This window comes from Anomalospiza imberbis, chromosome 1 (assembly GCF_031753505.1).
Source record: "Anomalospiza imberbis isolate Cuckoo-Finch-1a 21T00152 chromosome 1, ASM3175350v1, whole genome shotgun sequence".
In the NCBI taxonomy this organism is placed as follows: Eukaryota; Metazoa; Chordata; class Aves; order Passeriformes; family Viduidae; genus Anomalospiza; species Anomalospiza imberbis.
Genome location: NC_089681.1, coordinates 151,015,113 through 151,030,389, shown reverse-complemented (window position 1 = coordinate 151,030,389; position 15,277 = coordinate 151,015,113). Strand labels below are relative to the sequence as shown.

Sequence of the window (15,277 nt, the reverse complement as noted above, 5' to 3'; positions counted from 1 at the left end):
TGCAGCCCTCCCTGGCGAGCTCCCAGGATCTCTGGTGTCCAGCAGGTCTGGAGAGCTCTGTTATCACCAGGAGAACGTGGATCACGGAATTCATGGATGGCATCACCCACTGGCCACGTTGGTGGCTTGCTGCTGTTTTTTTTTTTCCCAAATAACTTAATCTCTCATTCCACAGAACAGAGGAGCTGCATGGAAACCCTTGGATTCCGCTGCATGGCCTGATGGTCTTTTCCCACTAAATGCTCTCCAGGAACCTTTTTCTCGTCCTTTGGCTGAATTTTTTTTCCTCCTCCTGTCTTTACATCACTGTCTCTCTCTCCTCTTCCACAAGGACTGTGGGTCTGTCTCCATCATAAAGCCCGGAGCCATTCAGGTATTCCTCATCTTTGTTGTACTGCTCTGGGCCGGAGGAAGGCATGGAATTCTCTGAAATGGAGCCATTTTTCACATAACCTGGCAAATTCCGGTGGCCGTTGAGGGTCCCTGGGATAAGTCTCGTGTTGAGGTGCAGGGCAAGCGCCCCTCTGGTGGCTACATTTGTGATGCTGGTGTGGGAAACCATTGGTCCATAACTGTAAGTTGTGCTCCCACTCCGGGCTTTCCTTTTAAAGTCAAGTGCTAAAGTCCACCTGCTCCATGACTTCTTTATCTCTGCTTGGACCTAAGGGGAAAAAAAAAAGGAGGGGAAAAAAAACCCCATGAGCGGGAGAAGATGGAATGGGTGGGAAACTCTGTGGGGACTTGGAATTTCATGGTCTTTGTGGGTCCCTTCCAAATCAGGAGATTCTGTGATTCCATGAAGTTGGAAAGAATGGTAAATTCACATTAAATCTGCCCTTTCCAAATGAAATATTGGACACTGGGAAGCTTGAATGGCTGAAAAGATCTGGCCGGAAAGGTGAGATAGCTCTGCCCAAGGGTTAAGGGATGGAGAGCAGCACATCCAGGAGGGAGTTGTCTCAATGTCCCATAAAAATCAAGTGTCAGTGGGAAAGCCACCTTGAGAGGCACCTGAATCCTGAGAAATTTCCCTAGGATGGGAATTTTAGACTGGGTCTAAAGTAGGTTGCTAAATTTAGGATGAGATCAATCCCCCTTAGATTTTATCCCTGTTTTATCTGCAGAACATAAGCAGCAATTTTGTAGTTCAATTTCCCCTTAAAATCCATAAGTTTAGGTTATAAATTCCCCTTAAAATCCATACATTTAGGTCATAAATTCCCTTTAAAATCCATACATTTCATTTTATGCCAGTCTGTGGAAGTTCTTCCCTAGGGTGCAGCCACTGACCATCCACTTTCTTAATTAGCATCAATAGAGTGAATTAATGGAAATGAGAAAATTAAAGTATATTATTCTGGAAATAGACAAAAAAAAGTCGTAAGAGCCTGGAAAAATCCAGTTTTTTTTTGTTAATCAGTGACTCTATCAATGTGTTTTTCTTCCTAATTTAAAATGAAAAAGCACTAAGCAGCACTTGAGGTAGGAAATTAAAAATTCCACTTTTTTCTGCATTAGCTGCTTCTAGTAGCTCATTTATTGGTGCCATGTTGACCTGGGGGTTTTCCACCAGAAAAAAAAAAAAAAGAGTATTTGAATTTTTTATGGGGTCTGAGACACCTTGGACTGCAAAATAAAGTTGTTTGTTGCAGAAAAATGAGGTTGTGTTGATGTGCATTCACCTGGGTATGGAATTAAACGAAGAAGGGAGGGAATGAAGATGTTCACGACTCACCTCTCCATTGCAAAAACAGTATATGATGGCAACAAAAAATCCCTGGAAGGAGGAAGAAACAACAAATTAATGGGAATTTAGGGAAATTTGGGTCTCTTTTCTGCCCAGCTCCCCCAGGCTTCTCTGAGAATGGGGACATTCAAAACCCGCTGTGGAAAATGTGTGTGAGAAATGTGGGATTGTTCAGTGGGGCAGGAAAGGGAAACAGAGAAAATTCCCTGTGGATGGCCCTCCTGGTGGACAAGGAGCCAGCAGAGTGTCCTGGGGGACGAGAGGCCAACGGGATCCTGGGGTGCATTGGGAAGAATTGGGAAGAACATTTTTTGCTGGACACATTTCCCATTTTCTAGTTGAATTTTGCAAGTAGAAAACATAATTGAGGCTAAAATATTTTCAAATCCCCTGATAAATTAGTTCTAGTGTATTGTAAACCCTGCTTCCAAAGGCAGCCTTGCACCCACATTTCCCTCCTCTCCCCATTGAAATTCCCATGTTTTCCCGGAGTTCCAATACCTGGAAAGAGTTGAACAGCATTTCATAGTGCATTTGAACTTGCCAAAGAATCCCTGACACGTCTGTGTATGGCATAGCCATGAAAACAATATAGTGAACGCCAAACAGAGGCATAAGGACGAGGGTAGATTTCAGCAGCTTCCTGCAGGGAAAAAAAGGGGAAAAGGGAAAGAAGGGGGGAAAGAAGGGGGGAAAGAAGGGGGGAAAGAAGGGGGGAAAGAAGGGGGGAAAGAAGGGGGGAAAGAAGGGGGAGAAAAGGGGAAAAAGGGGGAAAGAAGGGGGGGAAATGGGGAAAAGAGGGGGAGGGGGTGGAAAAGGGGGCAGAAATGGGGGGAAAGGGGGGAAAGAAGGGGGGAAAGAAGGGGGAGAAAAGGGGAAAAAGGGGGAAAGAAGGGGGGGAAATGGGGAAAAGAGGGGGAGGGGGTGGAAAAGGGGGCAGAAATGGGGGGAAAGGGGGGAAAGGGGGCAGAAATGGGGGGGAAAGTGGGGGAATGGCGGGAAAGGGATGAAAGGGAGGGAAAAGGGAGAAAAGGGGGGAAATGAGGGGAAAATGGAGAAAAAGGGGGGAAAAGAGGGGGGAAGGGGGGAAAAGAGGGGGAAAAGAAGGGGAATGGGGAGAAAAAGGGGAAAAAAGGGGGAAAAAAAGGAATTAGTGCATGGATAAACCTCCCTAGCATCACCAGCCCTGCCAGGTTTGTCGCTGGGCACAAGTTGCTTGTGGTTTTCTCCCTGCCCCCTTGGATATGGGATGTTTACACAGGTGCTGTGGAATCCCACCTGGAATTCCAAGCTGTTGGTTCATGCTTCAGCACGTGCCAGTCCAACCCTCAACTTGTCCCTGTGTGATGCTGGAGGTGACAACACTGAGGTGGCTTTTCCAGCCTCAGACCAACTCCAGGCTTGGGTCAGGATCATGGGGGGAAGGTGGAAAGGAAGGAAAGGAATTTGCGCTGCAATTCCAGCCCTCGGGCTCCAACTAAAATCCACCAAATCCACTTATCCCTAAAGGATGGTTCTCCATCTTCCCGTGGTCCTACACGACCTGCAGTGGCTGCCACTGCTTGAGCAGGAGGGTGGAGAATTGGCTTCCAGAGGTCTTCTCCAACCTCAACCACTCCGTTGAGGCAAGACAGGAAAATCCACCCTGGATCAGTGGCTCCTGTGCAATGAGCAGATCTGGAGGAGAGGGAAGTGAGTTAGGAGTGGAATTACTCTAGATATCCAGGGGAAGAGGACAGAGCAGAGGTGAACACTCCTAGGAGGTGCTTTGGGCTTCAGCATCCCTTGGAAAAGCTCCTTTTTTCAGGAAGCAGCTCCACCTCAGCACAGGATCAGTGCTGGGACTCCCCAGAGGCACCACAGCCCAGAGTATTTGGCTGGGCTGGCTCCAGTGGGAATCAGCTTTGCCTGGAAGTGACATTAATTGAGGGATTTGACCTCGTGCCAAGAGTTCCAGCAAGTCCCCGAGTGCAGCAGGGATCGGGAAGGGCAGGAATCACTCCCAGAAAGCCCCGGCACTGCCTCTGTCCAGCGCCTGCAAACCACCAAGGGAATTTAACACTTTAAAAGGAGCAGGCTGCATCCAAACCATAATTAATGGCAAAGCTTCAGCCAGGGAGAAGTAAATAAATGGATAAATCAGAGCCCTGACAGGGCAGCGAGGAGAATTGGGAGGTGTTTTCCTGCCAAATCTCCCTCCTGCCTCAAACCTGTGTTTGGAGAGGGAGGTGGGAGCAATGAGCTCATGGTTTACATCCCAAACCATTCCTCTCTTCCCCCTTCCCAAGTGTCCTGTTGGGCAGGCCAGGAGATCCTGAGAAGCCTTGGGAGCTCTCAAGCAGACATGGTGTCCCAGCAATCTGATTTTTCCATCCAATTTTTGACCATGCTACAAATAACCTGAATTATCAAGAGAGACCAGCTGGCAGAACAAAGGAAAGCCAAACAAAAAACGAAACGAAATTGGAATCTTTTTTTCAGTTCAGCCAAGGCACTGAAACACCCGCTCAAGGGCAGGTTTAGCCAATAGGCCAAGCTTAACAAAGCACAGGAGGAAAATAAAAACAAGCAAATAAACTGATGCAAGTTTTACGGCCTTCAACAGCACAAACAATGTTTTATTTTTGCACTTTGGGTTCAAAAACTAGCTGAAGAGCTGGAATTCCTCCCTAACCTCCAGCAGGCTGAATTTGAAAGGTTTAGGAGAGTTGTAAATTGCTCTGCTTCATTCTGCATTACCACACTTGGAAGACAACAAACATTTCAAGTTATTTTAGGTGGCACCAGTGTCACCCTGGGCTTTCTCCACAGCCAGGGGGGTGAACAAGGACTTCGCCCCATCCCAGAAAGGGGACAGGACAGGTGACACTCACCTGTACTGTTGTCTCGAGTCACACCTCCCTGCATTCGTCTCTCGGAGCTTGGTTGCGAGGACTCTGATAATATTGATAAAGAGAATAAAATTTACCTGCAAGGAAAAGAAAACAAACAACAAAGAAATGAGAACTGTTAAAAAAAATTGATGAAAATGGTGGAGTTGTTCAGTTGGTGTTTCCCCCAGGGGCTGGGGGGGAAGTTCTTCCTGTGGAAGGGATGACAGTTCCAGGAATGATCTCGGGGTTTTTAACCTTCAGGGAGAATATGGAATGGCTCACAAGGTGTGGACATCTCACATGGAAACATCTGAGCCAGTCAGCCCAGCAGGCACCTGGAGAAGACCAAAATGGGGTTTTGTTTGTCTTTACAGCCCAGCTGGGATTAAAATCCACTCGAGATACCAGGAGCACTTGTAGGATGTCTTCCCACATTTCCATGTGCAAAAGGAAAGAGGAACAAGCCCAAGGCACCATGGTGAAGATACAGAGTGGACCTGACTGGAGATGACAGCTCAAGAATGCAGAAGGGCAATGGAACTTTTGGATTTCTCCCATATTCCCACTTGCTCTGGCAAGTGTTTAGGACGGAGCAGACAAGGACAGTCAGGGAATATCATCTACTGCCTTTCAGGGAGACACATTTGTGAACCCAACTTGTGGCCAGCTCCTCAAGATAATTCCAGTGGTGTCTGAGCACCTTGGAACAGGCTGCCCCAGGAAGGGGTGGAATCCCCATCCCAGGAAAGGGTGGAATCCCCATCCCAGGAAGGGGTGGAATCCCCATCCCAGGAAGGGGTGGAATCCCCATCCCAGGAAGGGGTGGAATCCCCATCCCAGGAAGGGGTGGAATCCCCATCCCAGGAAGGGGTGGAATCCCCATCCCAGGAAGGGGTGGAATCCCCATCCCAGGAAGGGGTGGAATCCCCATCCCAGGAAGGGGTGGAATCCCCATCCCAGGAAAGGGTGGAATCCCCATCCCAGGAAAGGGTGGAATCCCCATCCCAGGAAAGGGTGGAATCCCCATCCCAGGAAGGGGTGGAATCCCCATCCCAGGAAGGGGTGGAATCCCCATCCCAGGAAAGGGTGGAATCCCCATCCCAGGAAGGGGTGGAATCCCCATCCCAGGAAGGGGTGGAATCCCCATCCCAGGAAGGGGTGGAATCCCCATCCCAGGAAGGGGTGGAATCCCGTGTGGATGTGGCACTTGGGGACAAGGGTTAGTGGTGGCCATGGTGGTGCTGAGGGAATGGTTGGACTTGATCTGAGAGAACGTTTCCAACATTCATGACTCCTACAGGAACACACTGAGGAAAATTTAATGGCAACGCCTCATGGAGAGGAAAGATGGGTTGGCACTGGGGAAATTCCCATCTTTGTAGAGCTCTTCAGAGCTTGGCTTCCCTGGATTGCACCAGCTGCTGGCCCAGCCAAACCCATCCATGGGATTATGGAGAGGGTACAGGCAGGACCATCCTGTAACTGCACTGAGCAGATCCATGTTGGATAATGCCTACGGATTCCTCTGGAGCCTTCAGCATTTCGAGGCACTGAATTATCACACCACACACCGGCTCGGAGTTTTAGGGAGGGACCATTGTGAACCTCAAGCTGGACAGTCCAGGAGACCTCCTTGGAATCATTTTGGTTGGAGCCAGAGCAGATCTGTGTTCTAGCATTTCCATGGGGGAGATTTCTCCACTGCAACCATTGGAGAGTCGTTCCCATGGTCAATTATCCTCCCCGGGAAAACCAGGAATTCCCTGAGTTGCTGAGCAATCAGGGGCTGTTTTGCCATGGCTTTGTCTCCTGTGGTTGGATTCTTCCTCCTTTGAGGAGGTGCAAGCTTGTTTGGAACTGTTTTCCATAAAAAAAAGGTTGTGCCATATCCTTTCTGTCACTGGGATATGAGTGAAAATTCTCTCCCATATCCATTTCCTTGTTTTCATAAGGTTTGTGGGAATTTTACAACCCCGCAACCACATTCCCTGAGTTCCTGAAATTTCCTGACTGGCACAGGAATGATAAGGGAGGAATGGATAGACCAACAGGCAGGGAAGGACAGAGCCTGGGGGCATTTAATTCCTTGGAAACCATCTGAAAGGGAAAAACCAAGCAGGATTTATGTCTCTATAGGAACTTTTCCAGCTTTAAAGGCTCCAAAGTGGGTCCTTGTTTTGCATTTGTTGGCAAAATTAAAGATGCCCAGCCTTATCACATCCAGGAGGGAAACTCCTCTGATCTCCCCAAACGTGCTAAATTTGAAAAGAAATCCAGACACACAAAATCACATCCAAATTAGGAATCACATACAAATTAGCAGAAAGTGGAGAGATTTTAAACCCCCCAGCCTCCAAAATCCCATCCAGAAAATGCAGGACTTAGTCCAGCAACGTGGGAATGGCAGAAGCAGCCAAGTGAACAATATGAACCCACAGAAATTAAACAGACACAACCAACAGAATATTTTTGCATAATAAACAGCTGCATTTGCAAATTGCCAGGGCACAGGCACAGCTTCCTGGAGAAACCTTATTTTTCCAAGGATGAGCCTCAATTGGGCTCTTTATCCTCTGCTAATTGGCCTGTAAATGAAATGTGATGGGGTCGCTGGAATTAATTTAATTGAACCATGTGAACTTTCTTCTCCAGCCTCTGCTGTTCCATTTCCAAAGATGTGGTCTCGGTGATGCATTTGTTCCAAGGAATTGCTGGAGCCAGGTGGAGAATTTCCACCAAAAGCATGAAATCCAGACCCGCCCCCAAACCCCAAAAATCTCACCTAATGGCACAGATGAGCACATTCACCTCAGAAAATTTCCTGCTCTTTGTGTGTCTGTTGTTCTTCTCACTCACACTGAGCATCTTCCAAGGCCTCCTGATTTGGGAGGCAGGAGGAAGAGCCTGATTCCAAACCCTCTGGACTGTGGAGAGATTCCCACTGGCTCCACTCGTGGATGAGTGGAACTGGGGGGAGTGCATGAGCTCTTTTACATGGATTCCATCAGGAGACTGAGCAATGGAGAACCCCAAATAAAGAGAGGAGGGAAAGAGGGTAATTAATTAATTCATTAATTAGGACATAATTGAATTCACCTGGTGCAGACAATTAACTCTTATAATGCCCTCTCCAGCTTTGGAGAGCTCCTCTTCTCTTGGGATAATATCACTTGGATCCTTCCTTCCCCCTCTGTCTCCTGGGTGGGGGTTGGAATAATCCACCCTCAGTGATTAAAGATCCAGTCAAAGCTGGGATGGTTTCATTTCCCTTCCCATCTCAGGCTTCCCAAGCTTTTACCAGTTCAGGAATAACGGGATGATCCTGAAACATGCCTGGGAAAAGCTTTGGTCCAGCTACAGACACCAAATTCCATCTCTTCCATCTGGAGATGGCTGATAAGAATGTATCATGGCCCCTGAGAGTTTCCAAGATCATCTGAGTTGGAAATATTTCCTTGGGTGTTGGTTTCATTGGTGATTTTAGGGTCTTAGCCCTGAAAATGTGGGACTTTTCTCTCCTTGAAGGCACTCACAAACCCTTCTGCCATGTTCAGCTGCCAAAATTCCAGGCAGAACCCCTCAAACACAAACCCCTCAAAGTGGAGATGTAGGGACTATTATAAGGCAGGATTTTTGATAGTAGGGTGATTAGGAGTAGGAAATCCTGGATCAGCTCTTCCCAAGGACCCAAAGGCCTCCCAGCCCCTCACTCATCCCATACTCACCACGATAGCTGCCAGGATGGGCACCTGAATAATCCACTTTAAATTGCCAGCACTCAAGTCCCAACACCTGAGGAGAGATGGACATCCTGTGAGGAAAGCATTGGAAGAGCAATCGAGTCCAGAGTTCCACTGGAAAAATCCCCCTGGAAGGATGAGTTCCTCCAAAGCCTGGTGGAAGGACCTTGCTCTAACCCTGCCTGCACTCAGTGGGACTTTGGAATATCCCTTTTCCTGCTGTAAAGCTACTAAAAAATGAGAATATTCCTATGGTTGGGATGGTTCTGCTCTCCAGAGGGTGAAGCTCTTTCCAGCGCTTTCCACACCCATCCAGACTTGTCCCTTCTGGCCAGGAACGGATCCTTTTCCACTTCTTAACCTCCTCACCAGAAAAAAAAATCCCTACATTAAAAATAATGCAGGTTTTATGAACACAGGAGAGGCTGAACTGATGTGGGATCACAGAATCCTGGAATGGGTTGGGTTGAAAGGGACCTTAAAGATGATTTAATTCCAAATCCCTGCCATGGGAGAGAGGTTGCTCCAAACCCCCTCCAACGTGGCCTTGGACATTTCCAAGGATGAGGCAGCCACAGCTTCTCTGGGTGACCTGTGCCACGGCTTCCCCACCCTCACAGGGAAGAATTTTTCCCAATATCCCATCCATCCCTGCCCTCTGGGATTCCATTCCCTGTGTCCTGTCCCTCCAGTTCCTCATGAGTAATCTCTTCGGTTTCCCTGTAGGCCTCTTCAATCCTGGATATGTCCCTGCTCATTGCAGGGGGTTGGATTAGATGACCTTTAAAGGTCTTTTCCAACCCAACCATTCCATGATTCCCCCTTGGAATAAACCTGCACAACTTCCCATGGAGACAGGTGGTGATGGGGACAATGCTGGGGTTCCACTCTTGCTTCCTGGGTTTCCTTCAACCCTGCCCTTGCAGCCAATATCCCCCAGAATCCTTTACCTCCCTCCACCTTCAGTCCTTATCCCAGTGAGGAGTGGGAGGGCCAGTTGGTGACAGGGATGTTGGGATATTGGCATGATGGGATCTAATCCTCCATCTGCCAAGAAGGGACATGCTCTATTTGCTCCCAGGAGTCTCCAGCAGCCATTGGAAAAGCTGACTCAGTGTTAATTATCCTGTTGGAATTCTCTCCATCTCTGGAGACAGGAATGCCACAGGCTTTTCCTTATCTGATCCTGGTAACCCCCACATGGCAGCTGCAGTTTTCCCAGGCCAGCTCCTCAGGGAAAGAGAGGCTGGAAAGCCACCGATGCTCCCTGGAACTTCTGTGAGGATGAGCCGGTGTCACGGATGTGTCACCCTTCAGCAGCTCTGCTGAGCCACCTGCCCAAGCCTGGAGCTGAAATCCCCTTTGGAAAGTAGTGTCTTCCCATGCAAAGCCATTTGGGAATGCCTGGGGACCCTCAGGTGGAGGATCCTGGGAACATTGAAGCACTTGTGTGGTCAAGCCTGCGAGTTTTGGAGGAAAAGTCAGGTTGGACAGGGCTTGTTGTCCAACCTGGGATAGTGGAATGAGTCCCTGCCCATGGCAGGGGGTGGAATGGGATGAGCTTTAAAGTCCCTTTCAACCCAAACCATCCTGGGATCGTAAAATCCATGGAGGAGTTACAGTTCTACCACTCCAGCATGACCAAACCTCTCTGACTGTGCTGCAGCTGCTGTGTCCCAAATTCATTCCTGCTCATTCAGGATTTTAAGGATCCCTGTCTTTTCCCTGCCCAGCTGTGACACAGTCCCTTTATCCCCAGGGATAACAACTGCAGGTATTCCCATTTATTGGATCCTGCAAAATGAAAGGAAAAACTATCCTTCACTTCCATCCACCACCCTCCTCCAAAAGTTAATGATGCCAGAGTGGAATTCCAGCTTTGCCTGGTTCTTTTTCCTTTTGGATTCTCTCATAAATCCCACAAGACTTTGCACATAAGAGGGAGAGAAGGAAACCCAGTGGGACTTACTCTGTGTCGGCCAGAGTGGCTCTGACGCTGGCCCACACTGTGACAAACACAGCAGGGAGTCCTGCAAAAGAACACAGGCGACACGAGGTCAGTGGGGACCAAGGGCTCCGGCACCGAAATTCCAGGTGGAGTGGGTTAGGGGAAGGTGGAAGGAGCTGCTTTCAATTATTCAGGCACAATTGAGACTTGGAAAGGCTGAGCTTTCACATCTGAGAGCTGAACTGGTTCAGTTTGGAGAGCCCACAACAAAGATATTGAGGGGCTGGAGCGTGTCCAGGGAAGGAAAAGGAGTTGGGAAGGGTCTGGAAAACTCCTGAGGGAGCTGTGAAGGGGCTCAGCCTGGAGGAGAGGAGGCTCAGGGGGGACCTTGTGGCTCTGCACAGCTCCTGACAGGAGGGGACAGCTGGGGGGGTCGGGCTCTGCTCCAGGGAATAGGGACAGGAGGAGAGGAAACGGCCTCAGGTTGGGCCAGGGCAAGCTCAGGTTGGATTTTGGGAAAATTCTTTCCCAAAAGGAGCTGTTACACACTCAGACTGCCCAGGGCAGGGGAGGGGTCCCCATTCCTGGAGGGATTTAAATCCCTGTGGATGTGGCGCTTTGGGACATGGTCGGGGGTGGCCTTGGCAGTGCTGGGAATGGTTGGACATGATGATCTCCAAGGCCTGAGAATGCTGGAACCTGAGAGACTGAAACCAGCTTTGGCCAGCTTATCCCATGGGAAGCAGAGAACTCTGCTCTGGAGCCAGGCTGGGAGAGATGGGAATGTTCACCTGGAGAGGAGAAGCTCCAGGGAGAGCTCAGAGCCCCTTGCAGGGCCTGAAGGGGCTCCAGGAGAGCTGGAGAGGGACTGGGGACAAGGCGTGGAGGGGCAGGACACAGGGAATGGCTCCCACTGCCAGAGGGCAGGGATGGATGGGAGATTGGGACTTAGGAATTCCTAGCTGGGAGGGTGGGGATGGGCTGGGATGGAATTCCCAGAGCAGCTGTGGCTGCCCCTGGATCCGTGGATGTGTCCCAGACCAGGTTGAACATTGAGGCTTGGAGCCCCTTGGGACAGTGAAGGTGTCCCTGCCCATGGTAGAAGGTGGAATGGGATGATCCTCAAGACCCCTTTCAACTGAAACTGTTCCATGATTCCAATGTTTTTTTGCAGCACACCTTCTCTAAGATATTTCCTCCCTTCCTTCACATCAAGGAAAGGTGGAGCGGGAGTCAGGCTCCTACAGTTTCTCCCAGAAAATCCCTGGATGGATTGGAAGCTCTGTTAAATATGAGAGAGCCACTGCACAAAGCAGAGAAATCCTAAAATTTAGGATTATTCTTCCAAAGTATCCAGCCAAAGGTTCTTTCCCAAAGGAACCATCCTGATTTCAGCACAGCTACCCCAGGCCATCATCTTTTCCCTATGAAACGTGGAAAAAAAATTGCCAATATCCAAATGCAACCTTGTATTTATTTTTTTTTAGGGTCCAGTTATTTGTACAACTGAGTCCCCTACTGGCTTCCCTTAAAAAGCAGGATCAAATCCACAGTAGCTTCCACAAATTTGGGAAGAATGACGCCTTTCAGGTGGAAAAAAAATTATTAAAAAATAAATAAAGGCGACATTTATCAGCGGGGACTGTGAAGAGGCTGTTCCCAGTCTAAGCTCACTGGGGCTCGGGGATAAGCCCAGGCTTAACTTTCAGCATGCACTTAAGTCTCATTAGGGTGCTTAAAGGTTTTCCTGACCACGGGGTGTGGAGCAGGGACGGCTGTGTCCCAAACCCGGGGACAACGGGGCCCTTATCCAAGCTGGGAGCTGGGAATGCCGAGGTAATATAAGAAAGCATAAATAATTAAACACAGAGCCTCACTCAGGCCCAGTGCTCCTACAAAGCCACATTTATAAGGAATTCATCCCGCTCCACAATTCCCTGTGCTGCCGGCACTGGGAAGAAAATCCTTGACCTGTTGCACAGGGAATTTGGAGTGAGGGAAGTGAGGGCTCGGGGAAGGTGACAGGCACCAGCTCTTTCCTCCTCCCTGCCATCCACCTATCCATGGAAAGTAGGGCAAGCTCTGGAAAATCATCCAGGGTTTAAATGGATTGAATTTTTTGGTGCTCTTTCAGTTCATGTCCACGGAGGAACTGCCATGTTGAAAGGCTGTCCATGAAATACTGGATATTCTCACTACAGCAAAGTGAGAAGTGAGTCTGAAGGATGGATTTTTTTTTGAGATTTGGATGTATTTAACAGGAATTTGTTCCTCTCTTGCCTGTCCTGAGCTTCAGAAGAGACACAATTCCCATTCTTACTAATCCTGTAACATGGGACTTTGAGCTTACAAGCAACAATAAAATACCCAGGGGAAAACAGTTATCCCTAAAAATCCCAACATGTGCATGCATGGATGGATGGATGATGGATGGATGGATTGATGGATACATGGATGGAGGATGGATGGATGGATGGATGGATGGATGATGTATGGATGGATGGATTGACAGATGGATGGATGGATGGATACATGGATGGATGCATGGATGCATGGATGGATGTCCTTTCCGACTCCAGCCCAGCCCCCGCCGTGCCGTGAGCGACTTGTACAGAATCCACATTGTATGCGCTGTGCATTTCCAGCCACACACACAGTGTGTACAATGCAGGTGCTATAAAGTCAGGAATCTCCCCAGCAGCCGGAAAATGGGAAAGATCTGCTGGCCACCCCACCCCTTCAAGAGCTTTTCCAGTGTCAATGTCTCCCAGCAGCTGGAAAATCGGTTTCGTGCATGTGGAGTTTGGGAGCGACTGCTGGAAGGGAGTTTAGGAATAAAGCCCTTGTGTAGGCCTGAGAATTCTGGTCTCAGTTCCCTGGGATTTAAAAGCTTCTCTGAGGAACAATGCCTGTGTTTTATGAGTCCCTCTGTGTCCCTTTTTCCTGATGTTTAATGGGAATAACAATAATACTTTTAAGGCCTCTAGTCCTGTTTGGTACAAATTTTTCAGGGAAGGATTATTCCTGCTTGGATAAACATGCAGGGATCATCATAATGGATTTTTGGGGCACCTCCCACCATCCTTTTTTATCTTTTCCAGGTGTCCCTGCAATCTCCAGTTTGCTGAAATCCAGGGCAGCCCAGCCATGCGTGTGGGAATTAAAGTGGTGTGAAGGAAAAACGCCAATGGAATCAGCTTGGATTTCCTGGCTATTGGTCATGGTTCCTAAACTTCCTTCAAAAAGCAGCTGCAAGGAACTGGGAGTCTCCCAAGGGATTTATTGTTGCCCATAATGTAATTATTTATTTATTTTGGGTGGGTGCTGGCATGGAGCGAGTTCCTTTCTGTCAGCGGGGTCTCCCTTGGAAGAAGGGAGTTGAGGACTTTGATGGAGCTTGTGCCAGTGAGGATGTGGATTGAAAATACTGGACAGAAATCCATGGAGATGATATCAAAGAATTGCTCTTTGTCCTGCTTTTCCCATAAATATGATGTTCTAGGGTGATTTTCGCTGCCCGTTTCCACCTTGGAGATTTCCAGGCAGGAAAAATTCAATGCTGATTATTGCCAGAATATTCCAGTTTTAGGGGGGAAAACTGTCTTTTCTGTGGAATAATTATTTATCCCTGATTCCCTGTCACTCATTGCTGCGGTGTGGGCAGGATCCAGTGCCCGCTGCAGGGAACTGGAATTTTTCCACTGTCTCCAGTGGCTCCTGGATTGGTTTGCTCTTTCCAGTGCCCAAAAATTATCCAAACAATCCGCCTGAGCGGGTGTCTGTGTGGACATTATCATCCCAATCCAAACAAAGCAATCCCAACTGCCACCAGGAGGAATCGTGTGTTCTCATTCCAGAGGAATTTCCATGGGGCAGCCTCAGGCTCCTGGAAGCCCAGGGACGCTGGCTGTTGTGACAGGTGTGACTCCAGCCCTGTGGTCGCTCTGATAAAATGATTATTCCCTGGCAGAACTTGGGAGGGCTAATGAGAGCAATCCCTGCCTGTCCCAACTTTTTCCTTTGGTTTTGCTTGTTAAACACATGGCATTGTTTTCCAGCTGCTTCCCTCTCCTCCCAAATTCCCTCTGGGAAATTGCTTCTTTATGTCTGCTCTTTGCAGTTTAATGTTATTTTTTGAGAGGGAACTTTTACAGAGCCTGAAGGTTTGGAGGAAGATGAGTTTATTTCTCTTTTCTAATTTAATTTAGTTGGGGTTTTGTTCATTTGCTTTAGCAAAGAGGTGCCATCCAAAGCCCTCTCCGTCCCTCAGCAGCTGAGATAAGAAATGCCAAATCCCCAAAATAGAATCCCAGAACCATCTGGGTGATGAGGGACCTTAAATCCCATCTCATTCCACCCCCTGCAAAAGGCAGGGACAACTTCCACTATCCCAGATTGCTCCAAGCCCCATCAAATATCTCTTAATTTGTTGATTTTCCCAAAATTTTTCCAGCTGTCCAGGACTAGGCTTTTCCTGAGAGATGGAGTCCCACTTTGGAATATTTCTGTATTTACACTTCCCATCATTATCATCTGTCAGCACCAGCAGTTTCTGACCTATGGCACAGCGGAACAGGAGGTTTGGAAGCAGCTCCTTCCCCATATCCCATTTGGGAAGGAGAAAGGCTGGAGAGAGCCCTGCCTCAGAGTATTGAATCCCAAAAATCTGCAATCCTTCATAAACTCAGTTCTGTGTTCCCTGCCTGTTCTGAGCTCCACCGTTAGAGAGAGCCACCAACTTTTTTTCACAAAAATCTCATTCTGGAATGGGGGTGGGGGTGGTGCACACCTGAACCTTATCCTAAAAATGCAGTCAGGATGTGGCCAGGTGGATTTTGGATATGGAATTTGGGAAGTGGTGCTATGCCAGACAACTACAGCCCCCCTGGACAGGTTTTCCTGCTGTAATTCCTATTTAAACCCACACCCCATTACCCTTCCTTACATCCTTGAGGATCATCGGAAACAT

At 48.5% G+C, this 15,277-nt stretch overlaps 1 protein-coding gene across 1 annotated transcript in view; it reads right to left on the bottom strand.

Moving 5' to 3' along the window:
• Positions 1-298: 298 nt before the first annotated feature.
• The window catches only part of PTH1R (parathyroid hormone 1 receptor), an 84,964-nt gene continuing 69,985 nt past the window's right edge, over positions 299-15,277 (bottom strand). The window contains exons 8-13 of the mRNA XM_068176382.1: positions 10,330-10,390; positions 8,346-8,412; positions 4,621-4,715; positions 2,249-2,390; positions 1,736-1,777; positions 299-661 (exon numbers count right to left, since the gene is read on the bottom strand). Coding sequence (XP_068032483.1) covers positions 299-661; positions 1,736-1,777; positions 2,249-2,390; positions 4,621-4,715; positions 8,346-8,412; positions 10,330-10,390 — 770 coding nt within the window. The remainder of the gene's footprint in view (positions 662-1,735; positions 1,778-2,248; positions 2,391-4,620; positions 4,716-8,345; positions 8,413-10,329; positions 10,391-15,277) is intronic.